At 38.1% G+C, this 26,497-nt stretch overlaps 1 protein-coding gene across 3 annotated transcripts; it reads right to left on the reverse strand.

The window, feature by feature from the left end:
* Positions 1-4,684: 4,684 nt before the first annotated feature.
* On the reverse strand, positions 4,685-26,378 carry C1H16orf78 (chromosome 1 C16orf78 homolog). 3 transcript variants are annotated; one of them, XM_074211389.1, is made up of 6 exons: positions 26,070-26,378; positions 22,979-23,116; positions 21,521-21,656; positions 14,068-14,329; positions 9,114-9,153; positions 5,172-5,271 (listed from the first exon to the last, which is right to left on the reverse strand). In XM_074211389.1, exons 1-6 carry the CDS (start codon positions 26,229-26,231, stop codon positions 5,254-5,256), a joined length of 756 nt encoding a protein of 251 aa, XP_074067490.1. In that variant the 5' UTR covers positions 26,232-26,378; the 3' UTR covers positions 5,172-5,253. The 3 variants fall into 3 exon arrangements, 2 of the variants coding, with proteins under 2 accessions (XP_074067488.1, XP_074067490.1); XR_012473620.1 differs by lacking the exon at positions 9,114-9,153 and adding an exon at positions 13,561-13,832 and having other exon boundaries at positions 5,186-5,271; XM_074211387.1 differs by lacking the exon at positions 9,114-9,153 and having other exon boundaries at positions 4,685-5,271; positions 26,070-26,377.
* Between the last annotated feature and the right edge of the window lie 119 nt (positions 26,379-26,497).

Genomic DNA, 26,497 nt, shown 5'->3' on the forward strand with positions numbered 1-26,497 from the left:
AAAACATAAGTTCTTTGAGGGTAGGCACCAGTTACCTTTTCTATCTATATTCCCAGTGACTAGTATAATGTCTGACTCATAGAAAGTACTGAATAAATAAATGTATGTTGATTGATTCTCAAATCTCAGCTTTGGGTCTGCTCCATAGCTTTCAGAATGTCTACAGAGTTGGAATTGGCTAGTACCCCATGGACTGGATTTTGTCATTACTCACCCAAAATGGGAGTTTGGTATGTGCAATTTATTCAACCTACTGATTTTATTTAATCTATAATTTTGGAAATCAATGACATTCCTGCCTTACATAGGAAGAAAGAATAGGTGGGACCTGCAAGTGTGTGTGTGTGTGTGTGTGTGTGTGTGTGTGTGTGTGTGTGTGTGTGTGTGATGGGTAAGAACAATGTCAACACGTGTAAAGAAAACTCATGAGATCTAGAAAGTATGATGAATTTTCTGCTGTAACTGAGCCCCACCTGGTGGTAGATTTGAGGAACTGATTTATTATATGGAAGAAAACTGAGGAAAAAGGAAAAATTGTTTCTCTTGCTGATGTCCTGTTTAGAATGGAGAGCCAGAGGTAGGATGAGAACTCAGAGAATCTTAGTCAAAGATAAAAAATGATTAAGAAAAGATGGTTTTCCCCTCTACTTAAGTCTGTTTCAATTCCATTTCTGGAAACAGACTTCTATTGGTGCTATAATTCCAGTTCCTCAGTTTTATAGATTAGAAAACTGAAGGTCAGGAAGGTCATTGACTTCTCCATGATTTCCATAAGCAGCAGAGCTTATATCTGAACCCATATCTATCGAACCCTAATCCAGTACTAGTGCCACTAAACAAAGCCACTTGGGAAGAGTCCTGAACTTTCAATGAGGACTACTTGGGTTTGAATCCCAGTACATTTATTCATTTATTCAATATACATTTATTAAGTGCCTTGGGAATACATTACACTGTACCAGGTGATGGACATCCAAAGTCAAAATTAAAAATCCTGCCCTCAAGAATTTTATAAATTCTGCTACTTAACAGATTATTCCTTTCTTTGTAGAATGTAAAACATCCTAACATCACAGTGTCTAGTACCTATTGGTTACTTAATTGATGTTTCTTGACTTGATTTTACTTGAAAATTTGGTGTGAGTCAATTTACTTATTTGGGTATCAGATTCATCATCTATTTATATTAGAGGATTGGACTTCATGACTTCTGAGTTTCCTTCTGGCTTAAAATCAATGAGCCTGAGAATTTGATTTGATTCAAATTCACCGACAGTGTTTGAGTGCCCTGGACTTGTGAGATTCTGTACTCCTTGCTGGAGATAGCATGGATTGATAAGACTAAGGCCCTCTCAGGGTATTTGTACAGTATTAGGAGTAGGTTCAGGTATGAAATGTAAACAAACACAGTGTAAATAAATGTAAACATAATGGGGAGTGTAATAGAGATAAATGTGAGTTCAAAGTCTCCCAAGAAATTTGAGGAGGCAGAGATCATTCAAAGCCTTTAAATTCAAAAGGATCAGGAGGAAGTGTAATTAGAGCATTATGGACCCCTATCTTCCTCCCAGTCTTGGTCTCTGAAGTCCTATTTGCCAGTGAGCTGAATTGGATTTTGGAAAATTAGCTCTGGTATGGTGCCAATTTCTTTTCCTTTTGTTCTTCCCAGGGCTTGGGGGTTGAAGGGTAGAAATTGTGGAAGCTTGGTTGTCTTTTCTTAAACCTGATTTCTCTCAGAACTTTCCTCTTCTAGAGGGGTTGGAAGGCAATTGGAGTAGAGGATAAGATCATTCTCAAGGCCTCTGGCTACTTGTCCTGAACAATATATTCATTGCTCTGTTAAAGGCTCCTACATGGGTTTTTGTGGCATCACTATTCTCTGGAACTAAGACTTCCCAATCTCCTTACCCCTACTCTAGTGGACTCCTTGGTGGGTTATATAAGAAGGATGATTATGGAGTATAAATCCAGCAAGAACAACTTGGTGTTCCTAGTGAGGCAAGAGGTGAGAATTTCAGCTATGTGTTACCATTGGTAAAACAAAATGAATGACTTGAACTGGAAAGAATGATTTTTGGAATCAGGGAGTCTAGGGTTAAACCTTACTATTTGCCCTTATTATTGTGATTCTGGGAAAGTCTTTTACTTCCCTGGTTTCCTTCTTTGGAAAATGAGGGACTTTGATCTAAAATATCTTGCAATTACTGTGTTTTTTTTTTTGGTAAGCTCAAGGCTCTCCATATACTCATCCATGTACTTGATGCTTCTCTCTCTCTCTCTCTCTATCTATCTATCTCTTTAGGTTTTTGCAAGGCAGTGGGGTTAAGTGGCTTGCCCAAGGCCACACAGCTAGGTAATTATTAAGTGTCTGAGGATGACTTGTTGCTTCTCTTTGTAGAATATAAACTCCTTTGGGGCATAAGATTGTTTGCATTTTCATCTCATCCCTGCACCAGTAGTTTCTGGCCTGGGACATAAAGGTATCTAATATTTGTTGAATAGCTAAATGAAAGTCTCTTCTAGCTCTAATCTGTCCTATGTTTTTATATAAAGTCCCATGTAATTCTACATTCTATAAACATAAAATAAGACATTGTTATTTATTAGGAGTATGTTATATACAGGAGGTAGAAAGCAATGTTACTTTTTTTTTAGTTTTTTTTTTTTTGCAAGGCAATGGGGTTAAGTGGCTTGCCCAAGACCACACAGCTAGGTAATTATTAAGTGTCTGAGGCTGGATTTGAACTCAGGTACTCCTGACTCCGGGACCAGTGCTCTAGCCACTGCGCCACCTAAGCCACCCCCCCCATGTTACTTTTCATTGGGAAGATCTCTTGTATTTAGTCATATGTGGGAGGAAGAAACAGGGAAAGGGGGAGGGGGAGAAAGAAAGAGGAGTGATGGTGGTGAACCTCATGTTGATAATTGAATTTTTAAAATGTACTTGGAGAGAAACTAAAGAAAAAGCATCAAGATGAGAGGATCAATGCAGAATGGACTATATGAAGAAAAGTTAACGGAGTTTTAGTCATTGAGTCTGAACATGAGAAGATGAAGGGAGGGATGATATAGGTCCCTATTGTTAGGATTAGAATTTTACTTTGTACACCACCATTAACTTTTCAAGGCCCTTTAACCCTCATGAACTCATCTGATGCCTCTCAAACTCCCCACTCCTACCCCCCAAAATAATTTTGAGGAAGATGCTAACCCATTCTCTTCCATAGAATATAGGGTAAGAGGAAATGGTCTTAAATTGCAATAAGAAAGAATTAGGGTAGACATGAAGAGGAACTTTCTGTGGGTGAAAAAGCTTAAACACTAGAAAAGAAACATCCCTATGTATGTACAAAGAAGGCAGAGCAAAGATAGTTTTAACTGGACCAGGAAATCCAAGAATCTGAATTTACCCTTCTATAGTATTGTTTTTCTTTGTAAAAGGAGAAGCGTTTCCATGCAGGACAAGAGGTTTTCTAGATGTCATTTTAAATTATATGTTGCTTATTTCTCTGAAGACAAAATGATGATGATGAGGAGGACAATGACTACTACTACTACTACTACTACTACTTACTATTATTTACTACTACTTACTAATACTACATTACTCCTCTTCCTCCTCCTCCTCCTACTAAATAACTGAGTATGTTAGATCCAAGACCCTTCCATCTCCAGCATATAGTTCAATGGATGGTGATTTAAAAGATTTTTCTTTTCAACCTTTCCATCGTTTGAGGATGCCTTTTGTTCTGAAAGGAAAATAAAACGTGGTCCTAGAATTTTTTGAGGAATAAAGGACCAAGTCTGACTCCTACCTTCTGTATTATAGGAGTTACATGAGAGGATCATAGGTGAAAAGTTGTTCAGTACAGTGGGGAGTGTACTAGACTCTAACGGTATCAGAAGATGTGGAGTTTGTGTAATTTTCTGTTGTGCAACCTTGAGAAACTAATTTTTTTTTCCTGGACTTCAGTTGTAAAATGAAGAATTTTTATTCAGATAATCTCTTAAAGCTCCTTCTAACTAAGATGTTTTGTGCTTTATGAAAGCTAATAATTGTTGATTTTCCTTTAATAAAACTATACAATGGCCAATAATAGGCCATTGTGTTTGAAAGTGATAGAACTGATATTCATCTACCGGACTCTCCAATATATTGATTATTCTAAGTTTGAAGGTCCAAGTTAATCAAAGAATAGAGCCCCACCCCAAAGAACCCAGAACCCCAAATGACTCTAAGACAAGGGTTTTAGAGACAGAATTGAATAGTTTCACCACCTGGCAATTTAAGTAGATGTCTGATGCAAACTAGAAATTGTTGGGCATAGGAGGGCAAGGCTGAGTAGGATGTGAAAGGAAACAGTCCTTTGGGGCCTTCCTATAGCTCTTATTTTGTATTTTTACAACCCAGATAGTTTTGGAATCCACACTGGAAAACTTGCATATCAGGATGGATTATTTTGGCCTAGAAGAAAAATGAGTTTCTATTGTCTGAGGACCAGCATGGCTAGTTTTTCAGAGGGTCTCATAGTAAGATGGCAGTGGATGAGTTCCTTTTTTTTGTCACAGCAATTTACAAAGACCACCATTTCCAAAGCAATGAGAGATTGAGGTCTTAATTAGGAGAAAGAGATTTATAGCTTTGAAATTATAGATTCTTGAAAGCATTGAAGACAACCAATCCTTTCTCTGTTTTTCACATAGTTTTTAATAAACCTATACCAATGCTTTGGTAGCCTGGAGAGACAGGATCTTGAGAATCACAGGTCAGATCCTGATATTCACAGGAAGAGTTCTAGGTAGGGACAAATTGAGCCATTGACTTATGATTAAGAAGTCTGTTTGAAGCTAATCTAAGTGAGTGTGGAGCTTCTATCATTAGTTGTGGGTAACAATTTGGGAATGTTAAGCAATCTTCCAGATTGGTCTTCTTCTGAGAAATAACACAGAGCATTATAATGTGTAAATATCACAATCTACTTCTGGTTTGATGATTGTTTCCTCTGTTTGTTAAGTTGGGATATAAAGTCTGCCCAAAAATTAGTGGCTAGGGGTGTAGTTGCCTGAGGGGCAATGTTACCTTCTCTCAAGTGAACCCAAGTTAGCCAAAGAGAAAGGATGACTTAGAGGGCTATGTTAGGTTTTCGGTTGAATATCCTGTTAGCAGTCAATTCAGATTCATTCATGTGAGGATGAATGTCTATTTCCATTCCAGATTCTTTACACAGGTTGAGTAAAGTCTGGATGTTGTTCTTAGAAAGCCGCAGATACCTGTTGGGGAAATTAAAAAAAAAAGATTTTTGGTTGAAAGTATGAAGGTGAAAATATCTAAGCATCCTTTTACTTTATTGGAAATATATCAAACAAATTTTGTTACCCTTGGAAAGTATGGACTTTGATGCTGAGAAATCTAGAAATTTCTCTCAAAATGAATGTTATCCATCTCTTTTTGTGGTGACTAGAAATTGGAAATTGAGGGAATGTCTATCCATTGGGAATGGCTGAACAAGTTCAGTATAGGTTGTAATGGAATATTATTGTGCTATAAGAAATGATGAGCAGGATGATTTCAGAAAAAAGTTGGAAAGACACAAACTAATACAGAATAAGGTGAGGAGAACCAGGAGAATATTAGTAATATTGTATGATAAACAACTGTGAAAGACTCAGCTATTCCTAGCAATATAGTAATCCAAGATAATTCCAAAAGATTCATGATGAAAAATTGCTATCCACAGCCAGAGAAAGAACTGATAACATCTGATTACAGACCAAAGCATATTATTTTTCTCTTTTCTTTCTTTTCTCCCTCCCTCCCTCCCTCCCTTCCTTCCTTCCACAAAATGACTAATAGGAAATATAAAACCCCCAACAAATGTTAAAAATTATTTTACAGGTAATTAGGGAAAAATAAAATATTAAAAAAATAATGAATGCTACCTTAGGTATTAGTGCTAAAAGAACACTTTAAATCAAAGCAGCGTAGATATGAAATGGCAGAAGGTCAGGGATAGAATGTAGCCTCTGCTCAGTACTGTTGGATGACCTATAAATCCAGGAGCTTTTTAGGGGTGAATTAATTAAATATTTGACCAAAAATATCAGACGAATGAGGTTATAAATATCCAAATGGCCCTTGGCAGAAAAAAGATTCCCAACCCCTGACATAGATGATCTTCCATCACTATTCATCCCCTCCTGCTGGGGCTTCCAACTCATGATGATGAGATGATGATGAGGAGGAGGAGGAGGAGGAGGATGAGGATGATGATGATGTTTGTCCTTCATTCTCAAAGAAGACCATTACATCAGGGAAGTGATGCCTTGACAAGCACATGAATTGGATTTGAGTGAAGTCACCAGCCTCACTTTCTCCTTCAGAGCTATCTGGCTCCAGTGGCCAGATATGAATCAGGACAACTGGAGATGGCCCTGAATGTGAGGCAATCAGGATTAAGTAACTTACCCAAGGTCACATAGCTTATGTCTGAGCTATTATTCTCCTGACTCCAGGCCAGTGACTCTATAATGAAGAGCTATCATACTTCCCCAAGTAAATGAGTTTCCTCCATTGATAGGGATAAGTTTTCATTAACAACGACAGAAGAGGAAACATACATTAGATGAAGAAATTTCATGCCATTTTTCTCAGAGAGGATACGCTTTTTCATTCACTCCATCTCCTATAATTTTCCAGCTAACTCTCCACCATATCCAACCTTTCCAGAAAGGTATGATCTTTAACTGCAAACCACATAGTCTTTGCCTGCTCCTATAATTCCATCTAGTCCAATATCCTTCATTTTTCAGAGGAAGAATCTGAGGCCCCAGGAGCAAAAGTGACTTACCCAAAGTTACATAAAGTCTTTCCCATGGCATCAAGGCCTTTGCTGATTTAAGTGACCATAAAACACTTCGAATAATGTGATATATGGTTGAGCAGAATAAAAGAGAGATAACTGGGGGAAAATCCCTGATCATGAACCATTGAAGTGACTCTCTAGCTGACTCCTAAGAGTGAAACTGGATGACATTTATTTACTAACTCAACAAATATTTATTGTCAGATTAGTCTTGTGTTAGGTTACAGAATAGAATTAGAAGAAAATGGAAGACATGGCCCCTGACCCTCCAGAAGTTTATAGTCAGTTGAATTGAGGAGAAGGTATACTCAATGGTGAGTATGGCTTATGAAGGCAGTCATTTAAGGGGGTTAATGCAACCTCCAAAGAGAACCCCAAAATTTGGGAAGTAGTTTAGAAATATCATTCTCTGAAAGGAGAGGAAGCATGTGGCACCATGGGAAAAAAGTGAACAGAAAATGCAGAAGAAACCTGATATTGAAACCTGCCTCTGACACATTATGGCTATGTGGCTTTATTACACCTCTGAGCCTTTATTTCTGTATCTTTAAACCAGAGATGACAATAATACCTTTCCTTCACAGGGTTAATTTGATAATCAACTGAGGTAATGTATGTAAAATGCTTTGTAAACCTCAAAATGTCTTTAAATGTCAGTTTTTATTCTTCATTGAAACTAAAGAGAGGCACCAAACTCCAATAAAGACTGGAAGAAATGGTTACTCCTCTTGGCCAGATACCCAGTTCACCAAATAATTTTTTGATAACTAGTTCAATTCAAACCAAAAAGTACTTATGAAGGGCCTGCTATATGTCAGATTCTGGGTGAGGCATTAAAGATACAAAGAACACAGTGCTTACCCTCAAGGAGTTATCTGTAAAAGACACGTGAGTCCATTATAAATATAAATTCAGAATCATAAGTACCAGAAAAGAATGTCCTGGATAGCAGGCACAAAACACACCATAATAAATTGGCTTTCTAGCTTTTAAATTAATCTCTGGCAAATCTGGTTATTGTGATTTGATTTTGTCTACCCTGATCAGCCCTGGGTGAATTCAGTAAAGTGAAGCTCTTTGACTAATGAAAAGCCTATGGGTAGGGGCTCATCTTGTATATACAGTTGACCTCCTTCTGAAACCACACAAACATATTCTAACTGCAATAGTGATAGAGGCAAAGAAAGTAGATTTGACTTGGACATTGATCGACTGGGTGGGACTTGATAGACAAAATGGAGGGGGAAGAGCCCTACTTTAGATATGGGAAGTGATCAAGGAAGACTAGTACCACTTTTCACCTTTGCTGTCCTCTTGAGCCATCTATCATCTAACTATCTCCAAGAAATTGTATGACATGCACAGTGACCACACCCCTGTAAAACCATTTCAGTAGATGGACTAAACCAGGTTAAGGGTAAGTGAGGAGTCTAAAACCCATCGATGATTTGGTGGGGTGTCTACCTCAAGTTTTCCATTGGTAGAATGGGTGACTGAGAATAATTTGTTTTGACAGTTCTTAGGGACTGTTGTGTGTGGGAGCACTGTAAATTATCTTCACCTGGTGTCCTTGAGCACCAGAGCCTTGTGTTACTAAGTACCATGGGAGTGGGAGTGGATTAAGGGACTGGGAAGGATATTTAAGCACTGGTATTTGGTTCAATGGAGACCTTTGTGTATAGGGAGAACTTGTCATCCTTATCTTCCTTGTCTACTGCCCCTTCAATGCTCACCTGGGGAAGAATGAGGGAGTCCAGAAAGGGACTCAACAGACAGTCATGAAGGCAGTTGAAGCAGGTGCTGTGGAGCACTTAAGAGCTGAGTTAGACATTGAAGATGACAAGGTCATCCACTGCATCTAGAGCTATCACCAGTTGTCTTGACTCTATCTTGCCACTGGACAATGGTGTTATTGGAAGAGAGAGTGAAACTGATATCTTCATGCAACTCTGCTTCACTTAAATCCAGTTTACACACATATCAAAAGACATTACCCATACCACTTTACCATTCCTGTCTCAAAGTCTGGGGGGCAACAGGCAAGTGACAAAGCAGCAGGTGTGCATACACTGGGAGCTGTAGTCCAACCCTGCACACAGATGACCTAGGCTATCAGGCCATCTCCTCAATAGAAGCAGCAGTGGCATTTGACAGTTCCCTGGGTATTTGAGCAATTCTTTAAAGGATCACACCTCACCTCTTAGGATGAGGAAGGGGCTAGAAGAGGTGCTCTAAAAATTGTTTACTTACCCACCCTGGCCTGATTTCTGCAGCAGACAAGGTTTCCATCCTGCAGTTGAAATGTAAAAAAATATAGAAAATTTCTTCAAAGAAGATTCCATTCACCATTGGTGCATGAAATGTGTGCACACTCATAGACAATAAAAGATCTGATAAGCCTGAAAGATGAACAGCTCTTATTCAAGAGAACACAGTAGGTATCATATCCAAATAACAGTCCTGAGTGAAGCAAGGCTGGTGAATGAAGGCCACAGCACTGAAGTCCGAGTTGGATACAATTCTAGAATTGCTGAAGTGAAGAGGAGTTCTGTGAATCGAGGGTATGTTTTGACATCAAAAATAATCTAATTAACAAGAAAGAATGCATACCAAAAGTAGTGAACAACAGACTCATAACAATGAGATTGTCCCTTGAAGGAAAATGTCACATCACCATCATCAGGGCCTATCCCACCATAATGAACTCTTATGAAGTCAAAGAAAAATTTTATGAAGACCTGGAGACCTTATCATCAAGACCAAAAGAGGATAAGCTTAAAACTTTGGGTGATGTTAATCCTAGAGTAGGCTCAGATTACCAGACATGGCAGGAAAGTCCTTGAGAGGAATGAAATTGGAAACAGCAATAGCAACGGTCACCTACTATTGAAGACTTTTGCATCTCATGACCTTCTCATCACAAACTTCTGTTTACCTATATGCAATAAAACTTCCTGGATCCACCCTTGGCATCTAGGCAAACATTGGCATCTAATGGACTATGTGATTGTAGGGAGAAGAGGCAGACAGGATGTGAGAATGGCAAAAGCAGTGTGTGGTGCAGAGTGTTGAACTGATCACAGACTTATTCTTTCCAAGCTAAATATTCACATTCAACTAAAGCATCGACCCCAAGGCAAAGTGCCTGCCAGAAGAATTGATGTCAAGAGAATAGGTCTCTCTGAGCAGGAACAGTTTGTTGCTAATTTGGAGAGAAAGTTGAACCAATACACAGTTGGCAACAGTGGAGCAGAAACGGAGTGGGCAGCTTTCAGAGAACTGGTATACAGCACTGCATTTGCTCATCTGGGTCAGAACACTACAAACATCAATATTAGGTCTGATGAGATTGATAGGTAAATATAGAAACTGATAAATGAAAAATGAGAATTCTACAGGGTTTACCAACAAGGTAGCTCATCCATTTCTAAGAAGTCAGTATTTAATTCCATCAAAAATAAAGCACAAGTGAAGCTTAGAGAGATGTAGGACTCTTGCCTTAGTAAGAAGGTAGATGAAATTCAGTTTTATGCAGATAATAATAATAATCCAAAATGTCTTTATGATGCTCTGAAGGTTATTTAAAGGTCAAAGACATATGGTGCATCTCAACTACTCAGTGCTGATGTAGCCACATTGATTAGTGATGGGGACAAGATCCTAAAGATAGGGACTGAACACTTCCATTATGGTCTTAATAGACAGTCATCAATCAATGCAGAAGCCACTGATCATTTACCTCAAGTTGACGTCAATATGGCTCTAGTTGAAGCTCCAACTGAACAAGAGGTTTAGAATACCATCAGGCTCCTTTCATGTGGCAAAACACCTGGTACTAATTCTATTCTAGCTGAGATTTATAAGGTGGAGGATCCAATGCTCAGAGAAAAGCTGAACTTTTCCAGGTTATATAGCATGAAGAGATTATCCCCTAGAAATTCAAGTATGCCTCCATTATCCATCTCTAAAAAGGTAAAGGGAATAGATTATTCTATGACAATCACAGTGGGGTTTCTCTTTTATTTATTGCTGGTAAGATTCTTACCATAATCTTCCTCATTAGGATGATCATTCACCTAGAAGATGGTCACCTCCCTGAGAGCCAATGTGGCTTTAGAAAGGGTAAAGGAACAATCAATATGGTGTTTGTTGCCCAGGAAAAATGTCAAGAGCAGAACAGAGGTCTGTATATGACATTTGTAGATCTGATATGACTGTCAAGTCATGAGGGCTTATGAAAAATGATGTCAAAATTTGGTGGTCCTGAGAAGTTCATCAGTATTATACATCAATTTCATGATGGCATGCATGCCAAGGTTCTGAATGGTGGATGATTACCTTCTGATTTTCTTGTCACCATGGAGTGAAACAAGGATGTGTCCTTGCTCCCATGCTTTTTTTATTTTTTTATTTTTTATTTTTTGGTTTTTTTTAGTTTTTATTTTTTATTATTTTTTTTGCTTTAAAAATTTTTTTTGTTTTTTTTTGCTCCCATGCTTTTTAGCATGATGTTTTCAGCCATGCTATCAAATTCATTCACTGAGGATGAACACAGCATCAAGATCATTTACTGTAAATTCATCAACTTGAAAAGGCTTCAAACCAGGAACTAAGTGGAATGTTGGTACATGATCTGTTTGCACATGATTGTGCACTCAATGCAGCTCTGAAGCTGAGATGCCACAAAGTATGCATCATTTTTCTGCTGCTTATGTTAATTTTGGTCTAACAGCTAACACCAAGAAAATGCAGGTGCTCCATCAATCAGCACCACATCATCCATATATGGAACCATTGATTACAACAAATAGAGAAGTTTTGAGCACTGTGGACAAGTTCACTTACCTTGGCAGTGTCCTTTCCAGGGAGGTACACATTGACAATGAGGTTGACACACACATTATCAGAGCTAGCTCAGTATTTGAGAGGTTCCAAAAAGAAAGTGTGGGAGATAAGAGCTATCAGACTGATGACCAAACTGAAGATCTACAGAGCCGTTGTGTTGACCTCATTGTTGTATGCTTGTTAAACCTGGACAGTCTACCAGCACCATGAGAGGATACTGAATCTCTTGCATTTAAATTGTCTTAGGAAGATTCTGAAGATCATCTGACAGGAGACACTGAGGTCTTTTCTTGAGCTAAAACTGCCTAACTTTCCAACATTACTACAGAGAGTGCAAATATGATGGGCTGGACACATTGTTAGAATGCCAGACATACACTATTTTATGGAGAACTCACACAGGGCAAGTGCTCACATTTGAATTAGAAGAAGTGATACTGGGATACCCTAAAGGTCTCTCTTAAGAAGTTTGGAATTAATTGTGCAGTGTGAGAGCATTGGCACTGTACCATCCACCTCAGAGAAGATGCTATGCTCTATGAACAAGGTGGAATTGAAGCAGATAAAAGGAAACATGAGATGAGTATGTTTAGAGAACCTACCCGAGGTATTCGATGGTCATTTTATGCCCAACCTGTAGTAGAGCATTCCAAGCTTGTATTGGTCCGATCAGTCACAGTTGGACACAGTGTATTTGTCTCTAACATAATATCATTTTGTTCTTTTTTGATAATGAATGACAAGAACTAAACAATCTAGGGTGTTGTGAAAACATGACTGAATTAAAAAAGCAAGAGTTTATGTTGCTAAGCTGTTATATCTATCCTGTAAAAGAGACCAAAGAAGGAATTTATATTCAATCTCTATAAGAGTCAATTCCATTCTCATAATACCAAAGGTTTAGAGGTCAGTTGCCTTCAGTGCCTTGAGAACAGCAATATTTTATTGTGGAAGGAACACAGGATTTGAAGCTGAAGGACTGGCACTCAAATAAAAGCTTTGGTGAGCCTTGTTTTTCCATATACACAATGAATGGGGCTAGATTACAAAAATACCTCATATTTGTGTATACTTTAAGGTAAGCAAAGTGCTTGACTTTTATTATTTTGTTTGATTTTCACAACAACCCTGTGAAGTTGGTACAATTATTTTTATCCTTCTTATTCAGATGAGAAATCTGAGACCCAAGGAGTTCAAGTGACTTGCCTTTGGTCACACATGACCTGAAAATATCTGAGGTAATGTTTGAACTCAGGTCTTTCTGACTCCAGGACTGAGATTCTGTCTACTAGACCACTTAAAACCCTAGACTATATATGCATGAATTAGATGGATCAGATGATGCCTAATCTAGCTAAAGTCTGCAATAATTAAATCCCAGAAGCAAATAGCACCTAGTTCATTTCTCTAAGTGAGAAACAGTAATAGAAATATGAGAACATTGTGCTTATTATGGAAACTAGAGCTTTAAGGCTATTTGGCCAGAAACTGGTAAAAGTTAGTTAAAGTCTAGCAAAACTCATCAATAATATCTAGAGTCAGGTAATAATTCATTGAGTCTAGACATATATCATATGTTCTATATCACAAATGTCCCTTAGTTTTTCTTTAGGATATCTGTTTTCTGTGATTTGGTAAATTATGGAAGCTGTCAGTTTCTCCACTTGAAGTTGGGCTAAGTAGGAGTACAGTATCTGCCTTTCAATGGTCACAATATTCCTTGTATATAGTAGGTCACTAAAGAATGTTTGTTCAGTTGAAATGGAAATCACTCTAAAAATGATGTTTTTAAGACTAGGTCCACTTTCAGTGAATCATTCAAGTCAAAGTAAGGAGGGATCGACTTGCCTACCTTTTAAAAGAATCAGTCCATGATTTTATCAGTCACAGAAACTTGGAATCCATAGGGACTTTAGCAGTAATCTCACCTAACCTTCTACCTGAAGTTTAAATCCTCTCTTCAGTCCCTGACAAGAGCAGCTAGCCTCTTTTTTTGAAGAGGGTCAGTGTCGGAGAACTCACTTTTTCTTGAGGCAGTCCAGTTCTAATTGTGAAGAGGCAGTTCCTTACACTGAAGTAATACAATTCTCCCTGATTTGTCCACCAACTTCACAGAGTTCTATTCTTTAGGGGCAAGCAAGCAAAATCAATCTGTCAGTCTATTTGTTGGGCCATTCTTAAGAGTTTTTGCTTGTCTTTTTCTTTGTTTTTGTTTTTGGTGATTTGCAAGGAATTGACCTAGGTCAATTGCCCTTTAGGAATTCAGCTGACCACTGAAGCCATTTTATCAGGGCCTTGGCTTTGAGTGTCCACACTTGTTTCCTTGACAAACCCTGTTCCTTACCCCCATTTTCCTTACCTACAGCTCAAGACTTCATGGGGCTTCAACATCGGAGTGGTTATTTCTGGCTTTATACTTGGTGTCCTTTCAACTAAACTCTTTCTCTTCCGCTCATACCCCTGGAAGGTAACCGAGGGTTCTGCCAACTTTGTATTCAATCCCTTACGGGAAGAAGAATAGACATCCTGCATAAACAGGTTGGGAGTAGTATCTATACTGTTCCTATGTGGTATGCCTATCCGTGGGGTTGCTGATATTACAACTTCTGGCTCTTCTGTGTCTGAAGAGGAAGAAAAAAGTAAAAATCTTATTAATACTTATTTCTGGATTTAACTCTAAAGGTTTATGAGGGAATTTTCCTTAACATGGGAAGCGACTTGCTTAAGGTTGCACAGTAAGTGTCAGAGTTAGAGCTTAAATTTAGATTTCTTGTTCTTTTTCTACTCAACCACACAAAACATAAAAATTTTTAGAATTCATTAGGGAGTTAGGGTGGGGATGAAGGAAAGAAGGGTGGTAGGAGGCAGAGACCTCAATAGAATTCTAATGAGAGAAAATCCTTTGATAATTGATTTTTCAATTCAGATGACCTTGAATATTCATTCTTCTTTTACTGAGTCTCATGTATAAAATGTAGGGAACGGGACTAGAGTTTCAATAGTCCCATCCAACTCTGAACCTCTGATTCTATGAGCTCTAGCCTTCATTTCTCCTCTAAGAATTCCAACCTGATGTAGTAAGTATTCTTTGCGAAAATACTGAACTCAGGTCAGTCTTAGAAGCAGGGTATTATGATGGAAAGAATATTTAAGCCTGAATCAAGAGACACATATTCAAGTTGCAGCTGCTAGCTTTAGTTGGGTATTCTTGGGCAAATGACATTGGCCCCATGTTCCTCAGATTTTACCTAAGTAAATTGAGAGCATTGGACTAAGATCCTCCTAGTTCTCACGGTCTATGAATTATGTGAGCAGATTTGCATTTTTTAAAGGTGTTTTCATTTTTCAGTTATAAAAGTAAAATTTAAAGAAAAACCTGGTCTTCTTGCCAAAAAAGTAGCAGAGGAATAGTTTTGAAGCCTTCAGGGGAGTGACCACCCTAAGCTAGAAATCAGGTCCAATCCAGTCACCCCCAAAACATTTATTAGATACATACAGTATGTAATACAGAGTGCTCAGTTCTCTGGACACAAAGAACAATGTGGGGCCAATTCTGAATATCTTAGATGAGAATCATTGATTTGTTGTTATTGTTAGAACTGTTAGAAGTGAAAATCTCACAGACCAGGCAAAGTCCTAAACTTAGAGACAGAAAACCTGGTCCTGTATCCTGGCCCTACCATTTATTGTTCATATGACTTTGGGAAAATCATTTAGTAACTGTGAGTCTCATTGTCTTCATTTGTAAAATGAGGGAATTAAATTAAAAGGACCTTTAAGGTACCTTTTAGCCACAAATCTATGGTGATAAATTAGTCCAAACCCCTTCTTTAACTGAAAAGGAAACTGAGTTTCAGAGAAGACATGAGACTCACCCAAAGAGAAATAAGGAGTTAGTGTTAGGGTTGAGACTAGGGCTCAATTCTTATGACCCTGGCCTTTGATTTTTGTTTATGTATTTTGTCACCTTCCATGATGACAGCAAAAAGAATAATTAGTGATTGAGATTATGAGTAATCTGAGAGAAGAAAAGTGAAGTATGCCAATAGGAAACTGGAAGATGTGCCTTCATTTCAAGTCAAATGAGAAAATTGGGTAGCATAGTACGATAGTAAGAACTTTGGCTCCAGAAGCAGAGAATGAAGGTTCAAATCCCATCTTTGATGTTCTTGGGTAAGCCAATTTAACTTCCCTGTAAAATGATGGGGGTGAGAACTAGATGGCTCTGAGATCCTAGATGATTTTTTAGGTCCTTTCTTAAGTTCCTAGGGTTGGAAAAAATAAAGATGGAGTAGCCAAGGCTCTGACCTAAAAACAATAATAGAGAGGTCTGTTGTTCCTAAGGCAAGTTTCCAAGACATATCTTAGAACCTCTAACTCTTTCTTTTGAATTCAAGTAATCACCTGGTCTAAATAAATTACATCTTTGGGTTTCAAAATAATTGACAGGTGTGTTTTCCAAACCAGTCAGGAATATTTGAATGATCATGAAAAAAATAGGAGAGGTTCCATGAGATTAAAGAAATTTTAAATGTCCCAGATTAGCCTGCACACAAGTTAGCAAACTTTACTTTTTTTCCTGAGAAAATTTCCAAGGGGATAATTTAAAGGCATGGTTGGTGAACATCTATAAAGGGAATCAGGGATTACAAGGAGCCAGAATGGTTTCATCAAGTCCAGAATCCTTTTCTGATGAGATGGCTCTATTAATAGAATGCTGTGGATATAGTTTGTCAAGATATTAGCAAAGTTTTTGATAAAATCTGTCATGCAACCTTGTTGAGAAGATGGAAAAATATGTATTGGACAATAATGTGATCAGATGGATTGGGAATGGATTGATTGGCTAGCCTCCACAAATAGTTATCAATGGTTCAATGTCAACATCATTAGAGGTCTCCAGTTCTTTGTACTTGACCTGGTGCTGTTTAATATTTTCATCATCAAATTAGATAAAAAACACAAATGTATAACTAACAGTAAATGCCAGAGTCCAGATCCAAAAGAATTTTGATAAGCTAAAGCATTGGGCTGAATCTAATAAGATGAAATTCAATGAGATAAACCCGAAGTCTTGCACTTGAGAACAAAACTTCCTAAGTGTAAGAGAGAGGGCTCATGGAAAGATTACATTCTTAAAGAGACTTTGGGGTTTTTATAGACTGCAAGTTCAATATAAGTCAGCAATTAATGTGGCTAGCGCCATTTTAATAATTTGGCTATGAGGGGCAGAGCTTCGAGGAATAGGAAGTGATGTTAGCTGTTTTTACTTTGCCCTCCTCAGATCTCTGGAGTTATATGCTCAGTTCCTAGTGCTGTAGTTTTAGACTGAATTTAAGAAGCTGGAGTATGTCCAGAGAATAACCCTCAATCTATGAAAAAATGAGGACCAATTGAAGGAACTGAGGAACTTAGCCTGGAAAAGAGAAGACTTAGGAGGAGGCGATCTCCAGGCATTTTAAGGCTTTCATGTGGAGAAGGGATTAGATTTGTTCTGTCTGTGAGCACTGCCAGAAACAGTGGTTGGAAGTTGCAAAACAGTAAACTTAATTTTGATATCAGGAAAATCTTCCTAACCATTATACTTGTCCCTGTGCACCTGGAGAGCTGGTGGGATTCCCTTCCTTGATGCTTCTCAGGAAGAGGTTAGATGATCCTTTGAGTATACATTAGTTAAACTGGGGATTCCTTTGCTGTATGACTTTAACTCCATGGATACCTTCTGACCCTGATATTCTGTGACTTAGTCCAGGAGTCTATCATTTTATGTAGGGGAACCTGACAGGGTGTGACTTATCCAAAGTCATATAAAAAGTGAACCAAGCAAGAACTGAAACATACCTCTTCTGACTCTCCTTTCTATTATATCATATCACCTTCCTCCTTGGATCTACAGGGAGACTTTTGAGGGCCTTGTGGTTCTTCTAATTCCCTACTCAAATCTAGAAATCTATTCTCTGATCGTTTCTTCATTGATAATAGGAACTCAAAACTCAGTGCCCCAAAGAATTTATCCAAACATGTCTTTTTCTTCCTGGTTCAGATTCTTTTCTGATAACTTGAATTATTTTGTTTCCAGAAAGTAACTTCTTTATATTTACTATAGAAAGAGCTGACTTTGCTTATTGCCTGAACAATTGGGGTGGGGGCAGGGAGGAGGAAGGTCAAAGGATAGGAGGAAAGCATCTGACCTGAGCTTTGTCAGTGTCCCCCAGAACCCATAGAGTCCATGATTTCTAAAGGAAGAGAAAAGGCTCCCCACTCCAGAGCCCATGTGGTTCCCTGCATATAAAGATGGAGGCAGCTGGAAGGGCTGAGAACTGCTATATAGGTCAAATCAGAGGAGCCCTGTGAGCTCTCAGGAGGAACGTGTCTGCTTTACTCCCTCCACTGTTTTCACAAACTTCTGTTCCCCCTTCCTGGTAGCTGTGGGAGGCGGCCACTGCACCTGCCTTCTTGCCTCCAGCCTGCTTCCCTAATGCCCAAGGGCTCCTGCCTTGTGGGTCCCTTTGGCCCTCATTCCAGTCTCCCTACTCAGCCTGCCTCTGGCCCCAGGCTGTCAGCTCCTTATCCAATGCCTTCTGAGGTGGCAGAATTCCCTTCCTTCATTTATATTGTCACCTTGCAGGTATTTATAGATTGCAGTGTGGTCCCCTCCCCCCTTATCCTTCCCCCCCTTGAGTCTTCTCTTTTTAAAAATGTTATACGCCCCAGTCTTTTCTCTAAGAATACAGAGACTTAAATTGAGAGATGAGATGGGATACAGAGACTAAGAAAATGATACAGCTTACAATCTGTCTTTTCTTACCGATACTGGCAAAAGGTCAGTCAAGGGAGACTGTTTTACGTTTTTTTCTGTTTTTATTTATTTATTTATTTTTGTTTTGTTTTTTCCCTGTAATAGGCCTTGGGACTCTCCTGGCCTCATTCTTTTTTGGATGACCTAAGTTTCAAGAGAAAAATATGCCAGGGTACCCTTACTCTTTTTAGGATTTAGAATTATAGACTCAGAAAAGACTTAGGAATAACGAAAATAATAGAATATGGGGCTAGAAGGGGAAATTAGAGACTTTCTATTCTAACTCTTTCATTTTACAGATGAACTGAGACTGAGGGAGGTGAAGTGATTTGCATTCATAGTAAATTTCATAGCTAAGGTTTGAACTCATGTCTTCTGATTATAAATCCATGAGAAGTGAGCAAAATCAAAGACTAAATTAGAGATAAGGGTCAGGAGGACAGATAATCCAAGTCTTCTTGTTGCAGGAGTTTGGTGTTTTCCTGTGAAGAATAACTACTTGACCAAGGAATGCAGGTGAAAAAAAAAGAAAATAGAGATTTATTGAGAAGTAGTTACAACACAAGGAAAGTGATAGAGAAGTTAAAACAAGATTAAAGAAAACCACATGGATTGCTAATTTAATCCTGACAGTCCAGCTGCAGGATCAAGCAGAAGTCTGAAAGAAAAAAAAAAAAAAAAAAAGGGCAGAGACTTGGGCAGAATCTCCTTAAATCCCTCCCTCAGCATCCATGGGAAGAGGTGGTAGCTTGCGAGTTTGCCTTTTGGGGAGGGGTTGAGGGTCTCTGATTCTGGCCTGGGTAGTCTCAAAATGACGTTTTGACACCTGGGTAATCTAGCTTGCCTTATGAGAATGTAACCAAGATCATACTGGAGGTCAAGATGGAATGTTTTAACAGAGTGATAGAGGAAGAGTGAAGATTTTTTAAAAAAAGATTTACAAAATTTGTTTCCAATTAATTTCAATATTCCCTATGCCCATGCACTAAATCAATTCTTTTTTATGGGGTCAGGAAACCTAGGTTCCAATCCTGACTCCATCAATTTTTACCTATGAGCTTTCAAAATGGTGTTTAGGAGGGATATTCAAAATCAAGCAATAGATAGCAAAGGAAGAAAATGGACTGTTTTGACCTAGGCAAAATTTTTTACAAGTAAAATTATTTCATCTAAAATGAGAACAATAGTGAGACTTCCTCTCAAAAGTCTGATATTCAAGATACATAGGGATTTGACAAAAGTATGTAAGACTAAGCAATCATACTCTAATGTTGTCCATGTATATGAACTTATCTTTTAAAAGAAGAAATGCAAACTGACAACCATCATATGAAAAATTCACTGCCAATAATAATAAGGGAACATAGAAATTAAAACATATTTAGAGTTCCACTTTATACCAGGATATTGGCAAAGATAATGCAAGAGAGAAATAGTCAATGATGAAGAGACAGTAGATGAAAGGCACATTAATACATATTGATAGAGTTGTGAATTGGTTAAACTTCCAAAAGAAATAATTTAGAATAATTAGAGTAAAATCACAAAACCATTCACATGATCCAGCAATTCCACACTGGGACATACACCCAAAGTAGTTAGAAATGGTGATATACATATATATATATATATATATATAATATACATATATACATAATATAATATATATAATATACATAATAATAAATATACAAATATACATACACCCAAATATATCAAAATATCAGTAGCAGTACTTTTCATAATAGTTTAAAATAAAAACGAAGCAGATGGATATAAATTGTGGAAAGGCTGAAGAAGATTTATGGATGTGAAATGCTACATATGCTATCAGAGTTGGTCACTGCATTGGTAGTTTTGATCAAGTTTTTGTTTGTTACAAGAGAAGACTTATAAATGCATAGCTGTTGAAGAGCCAGTGTGGTTTGGATATATAATCAGGAAAAAAAAAACTAAGAACAAAAGGTATCAATATAAATTTTTAAAATTAAACAAATGAATTGGATTGAGTGATTCCTATTCTGATCTATAGTAGTTACCTCACAGGATAGCTGTGAAATTTACCTGAGATAAATCACATAATAAAAGTCTGCAAGTTAGTGCTATATGTCTGTCACCTATAATCATCATGATGTAAGGAACATGGGGTGTTTGGCATCCACAGAATGTAAGGGGAAATTGTTAGTTTACATTACAAAGACTGGAGCCTAAGTGCAGTTGTTGAGCTTAAGACAAAAGAACTGACCCTGACCAATCACTGAACTGAGTGAGGTCCCCTCACCCAATAACAAGTCTCCTTATCCAGGGGGAGGTCAAAAACTAGCTTCAACTAGTTAGGGGTTGTGTCTTTGTCCTTTGCACCTGCTCAATGAAGTTCATACATATTACTGTATACTCCTCTATGCTCAATTAGTATAATGACCAGGGTGGGGAAAAACATTATTAGAGAATGGTATGGAGTGAGGGTTATTAGATTGTAAACCTGATCAATGATTGGCATGAAGGGGAGGAACAAGCCTTTCAAACTGCATATAAGAATGTACATTGTCATAATTCACTATCTTTTCTTATTAGGAGAGATGACCCTTCTTTGCAGAGAAGTTAATAAAAGCTATTTTAAACACGCTGGACTAAGTATTTATAATTACGAGCCATTGAGAACAATCATCAACTACCTGGTGCAATTCAGATTTGAATTTCTATAATTCTCTGAAAACATTGCTTCTCCAATATTTCAAGAGGAAGTGTTTTACCACTTTCTCCTCAGATACTAGAGGAAAAGGGGAAGAGCACAGTGGGAAAGGAGTGGGTTGCTGAAGACTAACTTGACCACCTTCACCACTTGACCAAGAATGTTCTCTGTTTTTTTGATATGTCAATTAAGCCTTTGCTTTTCCAGAGCAAGGAGATCCATAAATAGAGGCATGATTCAGGGAAGCTGTTGATACCCTCTAAGAAACAGGAGGAGCTTCCCTCCAAGATTGGAACAAAAAAGCAAGAACTTTCTTCTTACCTCCCATTAACTTCTTGTTTGTGTCCTTCATGTTGTTGAGGTAGTTGCTGTAGATCTTGGGAATATCAGATTCTTTGATTTCTGGAACATCATCTGGGGGTATTTTCAAGCTTTTCAGGGCATTCTTCAGTAAGAACTTAGTACAAGAGAAAAATGGAAGCATAATTTTGGTCTGCAGGTAGGGTGGACAAGAGACCCAGTTGTCATATTTTGTCTCTGTTAAAGGATGACCTTCAGTTCATAACTCCAAAGCTATGATCTTAAGAAACTGAATTATTAGAAATTTCAGGTGATATCAAAGGGTTCAGAATAAGGGATGTCTTGGAAGGAAGGTCATCTTTAGTCCTCTCCATTTTTACAAGCCAGAGAACTGGAACCTTTTCTCTCTTAGAAACAATTATTTGTGACCCCTTTCCCAGCCTGAATCTTGTTGGAGCCATATAATAAACATCCAAGGTATGTATGGAAAAAAGCAATCACCCTCATTTAATAAATGTTAGGTCTTTGCCTTCTCTTGTGAAATCTATTCATGGAAAAATTGAGTCAACTGATAGTGCTGCCAATCCCAGGTAGGAGGAGGGGGTTGAATGTGGATTAGTGGTAAGTGACCGAGAGACAGGAGGTGTTGGGTTTGAGTAACTGTTGTGGCTCTTATTAGATGAACAGTTTTGAATGAATCATTCTATCTTCCCAGACCTTAACATTCATCTGTGGAATGGTGATTATAATAAACTCTTAAAAGAGGTGCTGTGAAATAAGAGACAATAAATGGGGAAATGCTTTGAGAAATGAACTGTGGCATGATAAACTGGTGTGAGGGGTTATATTAGGAATGGAATTTTACCTTTTTCCTAGTACTCTTGGGGAAGAGGAAGTGAGGAGCTGGGGGGATGAGAAAGAGACTGGACAGAGGAGTTATGATTTCAGAAAGAAAAGTACAAAAGAAATTGGACACATGGACAAAGTGAAATAGATGCTTCTCCTAAATATACACTGTTAACAAATCAAATAACCTGAGGTAGACACTGAGAGCCAGTGAATAGTCAAGATGGGCATTTGATCTGCTTTCTGAGGTGGGCACCGAGAAGAGAGAGCTGTTGTCCTGACAGTGGCTTTCTTTTCTTTTCTTTTTTTAAAAAATATTTATTTGTTTTTCCAGCTACATGTAATGATAGTTTTCCCTAATCATTTTTTGCAAAGTTTTGAGTTTTACATTTTTCTCTTATCCTTCCTTCCTCCCCCGCCCCCAGAAAGACAGATATAGGCTCTACATTTATAACCATGCTAAACAAAGATCCATATTGATCATATTGTGAGAGAAAATCAAATCCACATAGAAGGAAAAAATGACATAATACACAAGAAAATTTTTTAAAAAATTGAAGATAATAAGTTTTCTTTTGGTTTACTTTCTCTGGGTAGTGCCTAAGACTTGGGAAGCAGAAAGAATTGATTTACCGGGACAGAGGGAAGGTTATCCAATTGGCGGTCTCTGGGGGGTTTCAGTAACAATTTTTTAAGTTTTTTTTCTTCTTGATTTATTTTATGTTCTTGAAGGTGCTTCCGATTTTCCAGTGACTGTTTGATCTTAAGCAACTAGAGGAAAGAGAGAACATTGAAGAGATAAGTCAAAAGGTTTAAAAGCAGTGTAGATTTTAACTGAAATAGGTAAGACCAATTTAATTCAATCCAATAAGCATTTTTTAAGCGTTTCTTATGTGTAAGACACATAATAAAAAGAGAAAAATCATACAGCCCCTGCTCTCAAAGAATTTGCATTTTACTGGAGCCATCGCAACATAAAAACTGATTGGTACTACTATGATTTGATGGAAAGAGTGCTGATGTAGAGGACCAGGCTTTGAATCCCAGTTTTTCTATCTTTATTATCTTGTAACCAATCTGGGCCTCAGACTTCTCATCTGTCAAATGGAGGGTTTGGACTAGATGATCTTTGAGATACCTTATAGCTCTAAATCTATGAACCTGATTAATTTTGGTAGCAAATGTGTGATTTCATTAGGATAGGGAACTCAGAGTGGAAACTTCTACCAGTTTCCATGTCCCTACAGGATAGGAGTGATCATCCTCATTTAACAAAGGAGACAATGGCACTTTGTCTTCCCTGGTGAAATTTGCCCACATAAGAACTGAGACGTCTGAGAGTATAGCCTGTGTATTCCCCTCAGGAAGGAGTAGGGGGAGATAGGAAGAGCATAAACTGAATGACAGGCGATAATATTGATGTTTAACTAAGTGCTTGCTTAGAGGGATGGGCTGCAGGATTGTTCAGGGGTCGTACTGTTCCTGCTGCAGCTGCTTCTTCCACCCCTTCCCACAAACAGATCAGGTGGGTCCTGGGCAGTGAACTGCACAGTTGGAGGGGTAGAACATAATTCAAGTTTTCCTAGCATTTTTTCCAACACCTGTATTTGAGAATCTGATCTGTGATGAGAAAGGTTGACATATTTCTTGACCTGAGGAAGTAACAGGGTATCTGTAGTTTAAACAATTCTCTTTTCATGGCCAGAAATGCCAAGGAAAGTTAACAAGAGGTTCCTCTAAGGTGTAAACCATTTGCCTATTTTTTATTCACTGTGGGATTACTTCCAAAGTAGTTGCCTTCCTTCATTGCCCTAGAACAATGAGGCTATTAATCTTGCCATTTATCTTTAAAATTTTTCAAAGGTTTTTTTTATTTAAGGCAATGGGGTTAAGTGACTTGCCCAAGGTCACACAGCTAGGCAATTATTAAGTGTCTGAGGCTGGATTTGAACTCAGGTACTCCTGACTCCAGGACTGGTACTCTATCCACTGCGCCACCTAGCTGCCCCCTCTTTAAATTTTTTTTTTATGAAATTTAATTATTATTTTTCCTTAAAACAAATTCTACAAAGTGGTATCCCAAAATTTACTAAGATACTTCAGTAGGGGGTGAGTTCCTGAAATTACTCAAAGTCTCAAGAGTACTACCCAGCAGTCTTAAAAGGATTAATTTCCAAACTCCTTAATCTACCATTTTTTTTAGCATTTCCACAAACTTTATCTGACTATTTCTGTAATTTCAACATAGCCAAAGCTGAAATGATAGGGGAAAATGTTTTGCATAATTTTCTTTCTTTTCTTATAAACTGATCTCCCAAGGAAAGCCTAAAGTGGGAATTATTCTTGGGACATTTCCTTCAAATAGGAAAGTTCACTAAGCTTTCCCAGAATTCTAAATTCTTTGGCTACAACCCTTAAAAGTTTTTCTGACTGACTGTATTTTAATTCTTTCAAGGAAACAGAATCTAATTCACAACACAAAGACAACACATTTTACAAAAACACAAACACAGACAAAACAAGACAGGTACAGACGCAAACAATCCTAACACAGCATGAAATTACAATTCTAATTTTAAATGTTGAGTTGATGCACACAGTAATGAGGTGTATATACTATTGCATATTTTTTAGTAGTAAAGCAACAGGGGCATGCAGAGAGGCCAGTTAACAAGAGGTGTGCAGTTAAGAAAGGATATCTTTACTAGTGTGATCTAAGATGAACTAATCAAGGGAGGAGCTCTGGAGTTTTCCTCACAAAGACATGAGCCTGGGATTGAAGCAAGGAGAGGGCAGTGGACTCAATAGATGAGGGGCATTATATTATGGAGAAATCTCCTGTGGCTCCTTGTTTGCTCCCACTAGTACCAGAAAGTCCAGTTGGACCAGGTCTAACCAATTTCATTTCTGAAACCAATTAATGTCAACCAAACGGAATCAGCCTCTAATCTGTGGGTGACCAGAGTCAAACAAAGCTGGCTAGAGACAGGAGAGTTAGGAATCAAACAAAAGGTTAATTTAAAAGTGAGGAAAATGGTCTACAAAAAAGGAAACCTGCTGAGTCCCATCCCTGTTTTAATGTGGGAAGATCTCAATACTTATACCAATGGCTGTCCAGTGAGTTGTAGCCCTGAAAATAGGTGTAATAACAATAATGTGGCAAGTTTGATTCATATCAGGACTTCATGACTAGAAACAATTCTGGGATTTTTCTGTGGCTGAGACCATCTAGAAAGTGCTTAAGAAAGGAAAAAGGGTGAAGAAAAATTATCCAGAAGTACAAAGATACTTCATCTTCTCTTCAACATGGGGCATGTAATGAGGCCACATTGCTCAGTGACATGAGGACTGAATAAGAGTGGAGGGACTTGAATTTAATCTTGGCCCTACCACAAATTCATTTTGTGATTTCCATCGTCATTTGCTTCTTTGGGTCTTGCTTCTGCCAGCTATAAAATTAGGGGGTGGACTATATGTGTTTTATAAGGCCCTTTTTACAGGATTCTATGAACTGGCAAGTTCATTCTCCATAGAAGGAGATTAATTCCACAGGTATATGACTTTTCATGGAAAATGGACCCTGTGTTTAAATACATCCCATTCATACCTGAGTGAATCAGATTGTATTCTAAATGTAAAGAAAAATAGTAGGGATTCCAGTCTCCTAACTCTTGGAATGTCAATCCTCAAAGAGGTTTGCCCTCTACCTGCCCCATTTGCATACTTGGTTGTTCTCTTTCTTGTGGGCAACAGCCAAGGATTTCCCTTGCTTCTGATCCAGTCTATCTGTTGCAAATATTGGTTCTGTCTGCCTCCGTTCCCTGTTTGCCTTCAGTCCTGTCCTCAGCTTTGTAGGTTCCCAGGGCAGTGCTTTAAAATCTGCCATCTTAGTGACCTCTGTTGGTTTTCCATGATAGATATTTTTTCTTTTTTCTTCTTTTCTGACCAAGGTGAAATGTTCTGTTTTTGCTTAGTGCTTGTGTTTGTGAGGCAAGAAAGAAACCCATGGTGCCAAACTTGACATTTTGATGAAGCATCCCACAGTTCCTGTTGCCTCCTGTGTGGGGTCATCATGACTGGACAGAGACCAACATGAAAGGGAATTGTGAGGTCACTTGTGGGATAGCTCCCTGATAGAGGGGAAGCTGACAT

The sequence above is a fragment of the Macrotis lagotis genome, chromosome 1, assembly GCF_037893015.1.
Source record: "Macrotis lagotis isolate mMagLag1 chromosome 1, bilby.v1.9.chrom.fasta, whole genome shotgun sequence".
NCBI lineage: Eukaryota > Metazoa > Chordata > Mammalia > Peramelemorphia > Peramelidae > Macrotis > Macrotis lagotis.

Coding starts and splice junctions, on each gene's coding strand:
- C1H16orf78 (XM_074211387.1), bottom strand. CDS start 26,231: ATGGCAGATTTTAAAGCACTGCCCTGGGAACCTACAAAGCTGAGGACA. Junction 14,330..21,520: donor AAACAAGAAGTTAATGGGAG/GTAAGAAGAAAG, acceptor CTTCCTCTTCAG/ACACAGAAGAGCCAGAAGTT. Junction 5,272..14,067: donor CATGAAGTCTTGAGCTGTAG/GTAAGGAAAATG, acceptor TTTCCCCAACAG/GTATCTGCGGCTTTCTAAGA.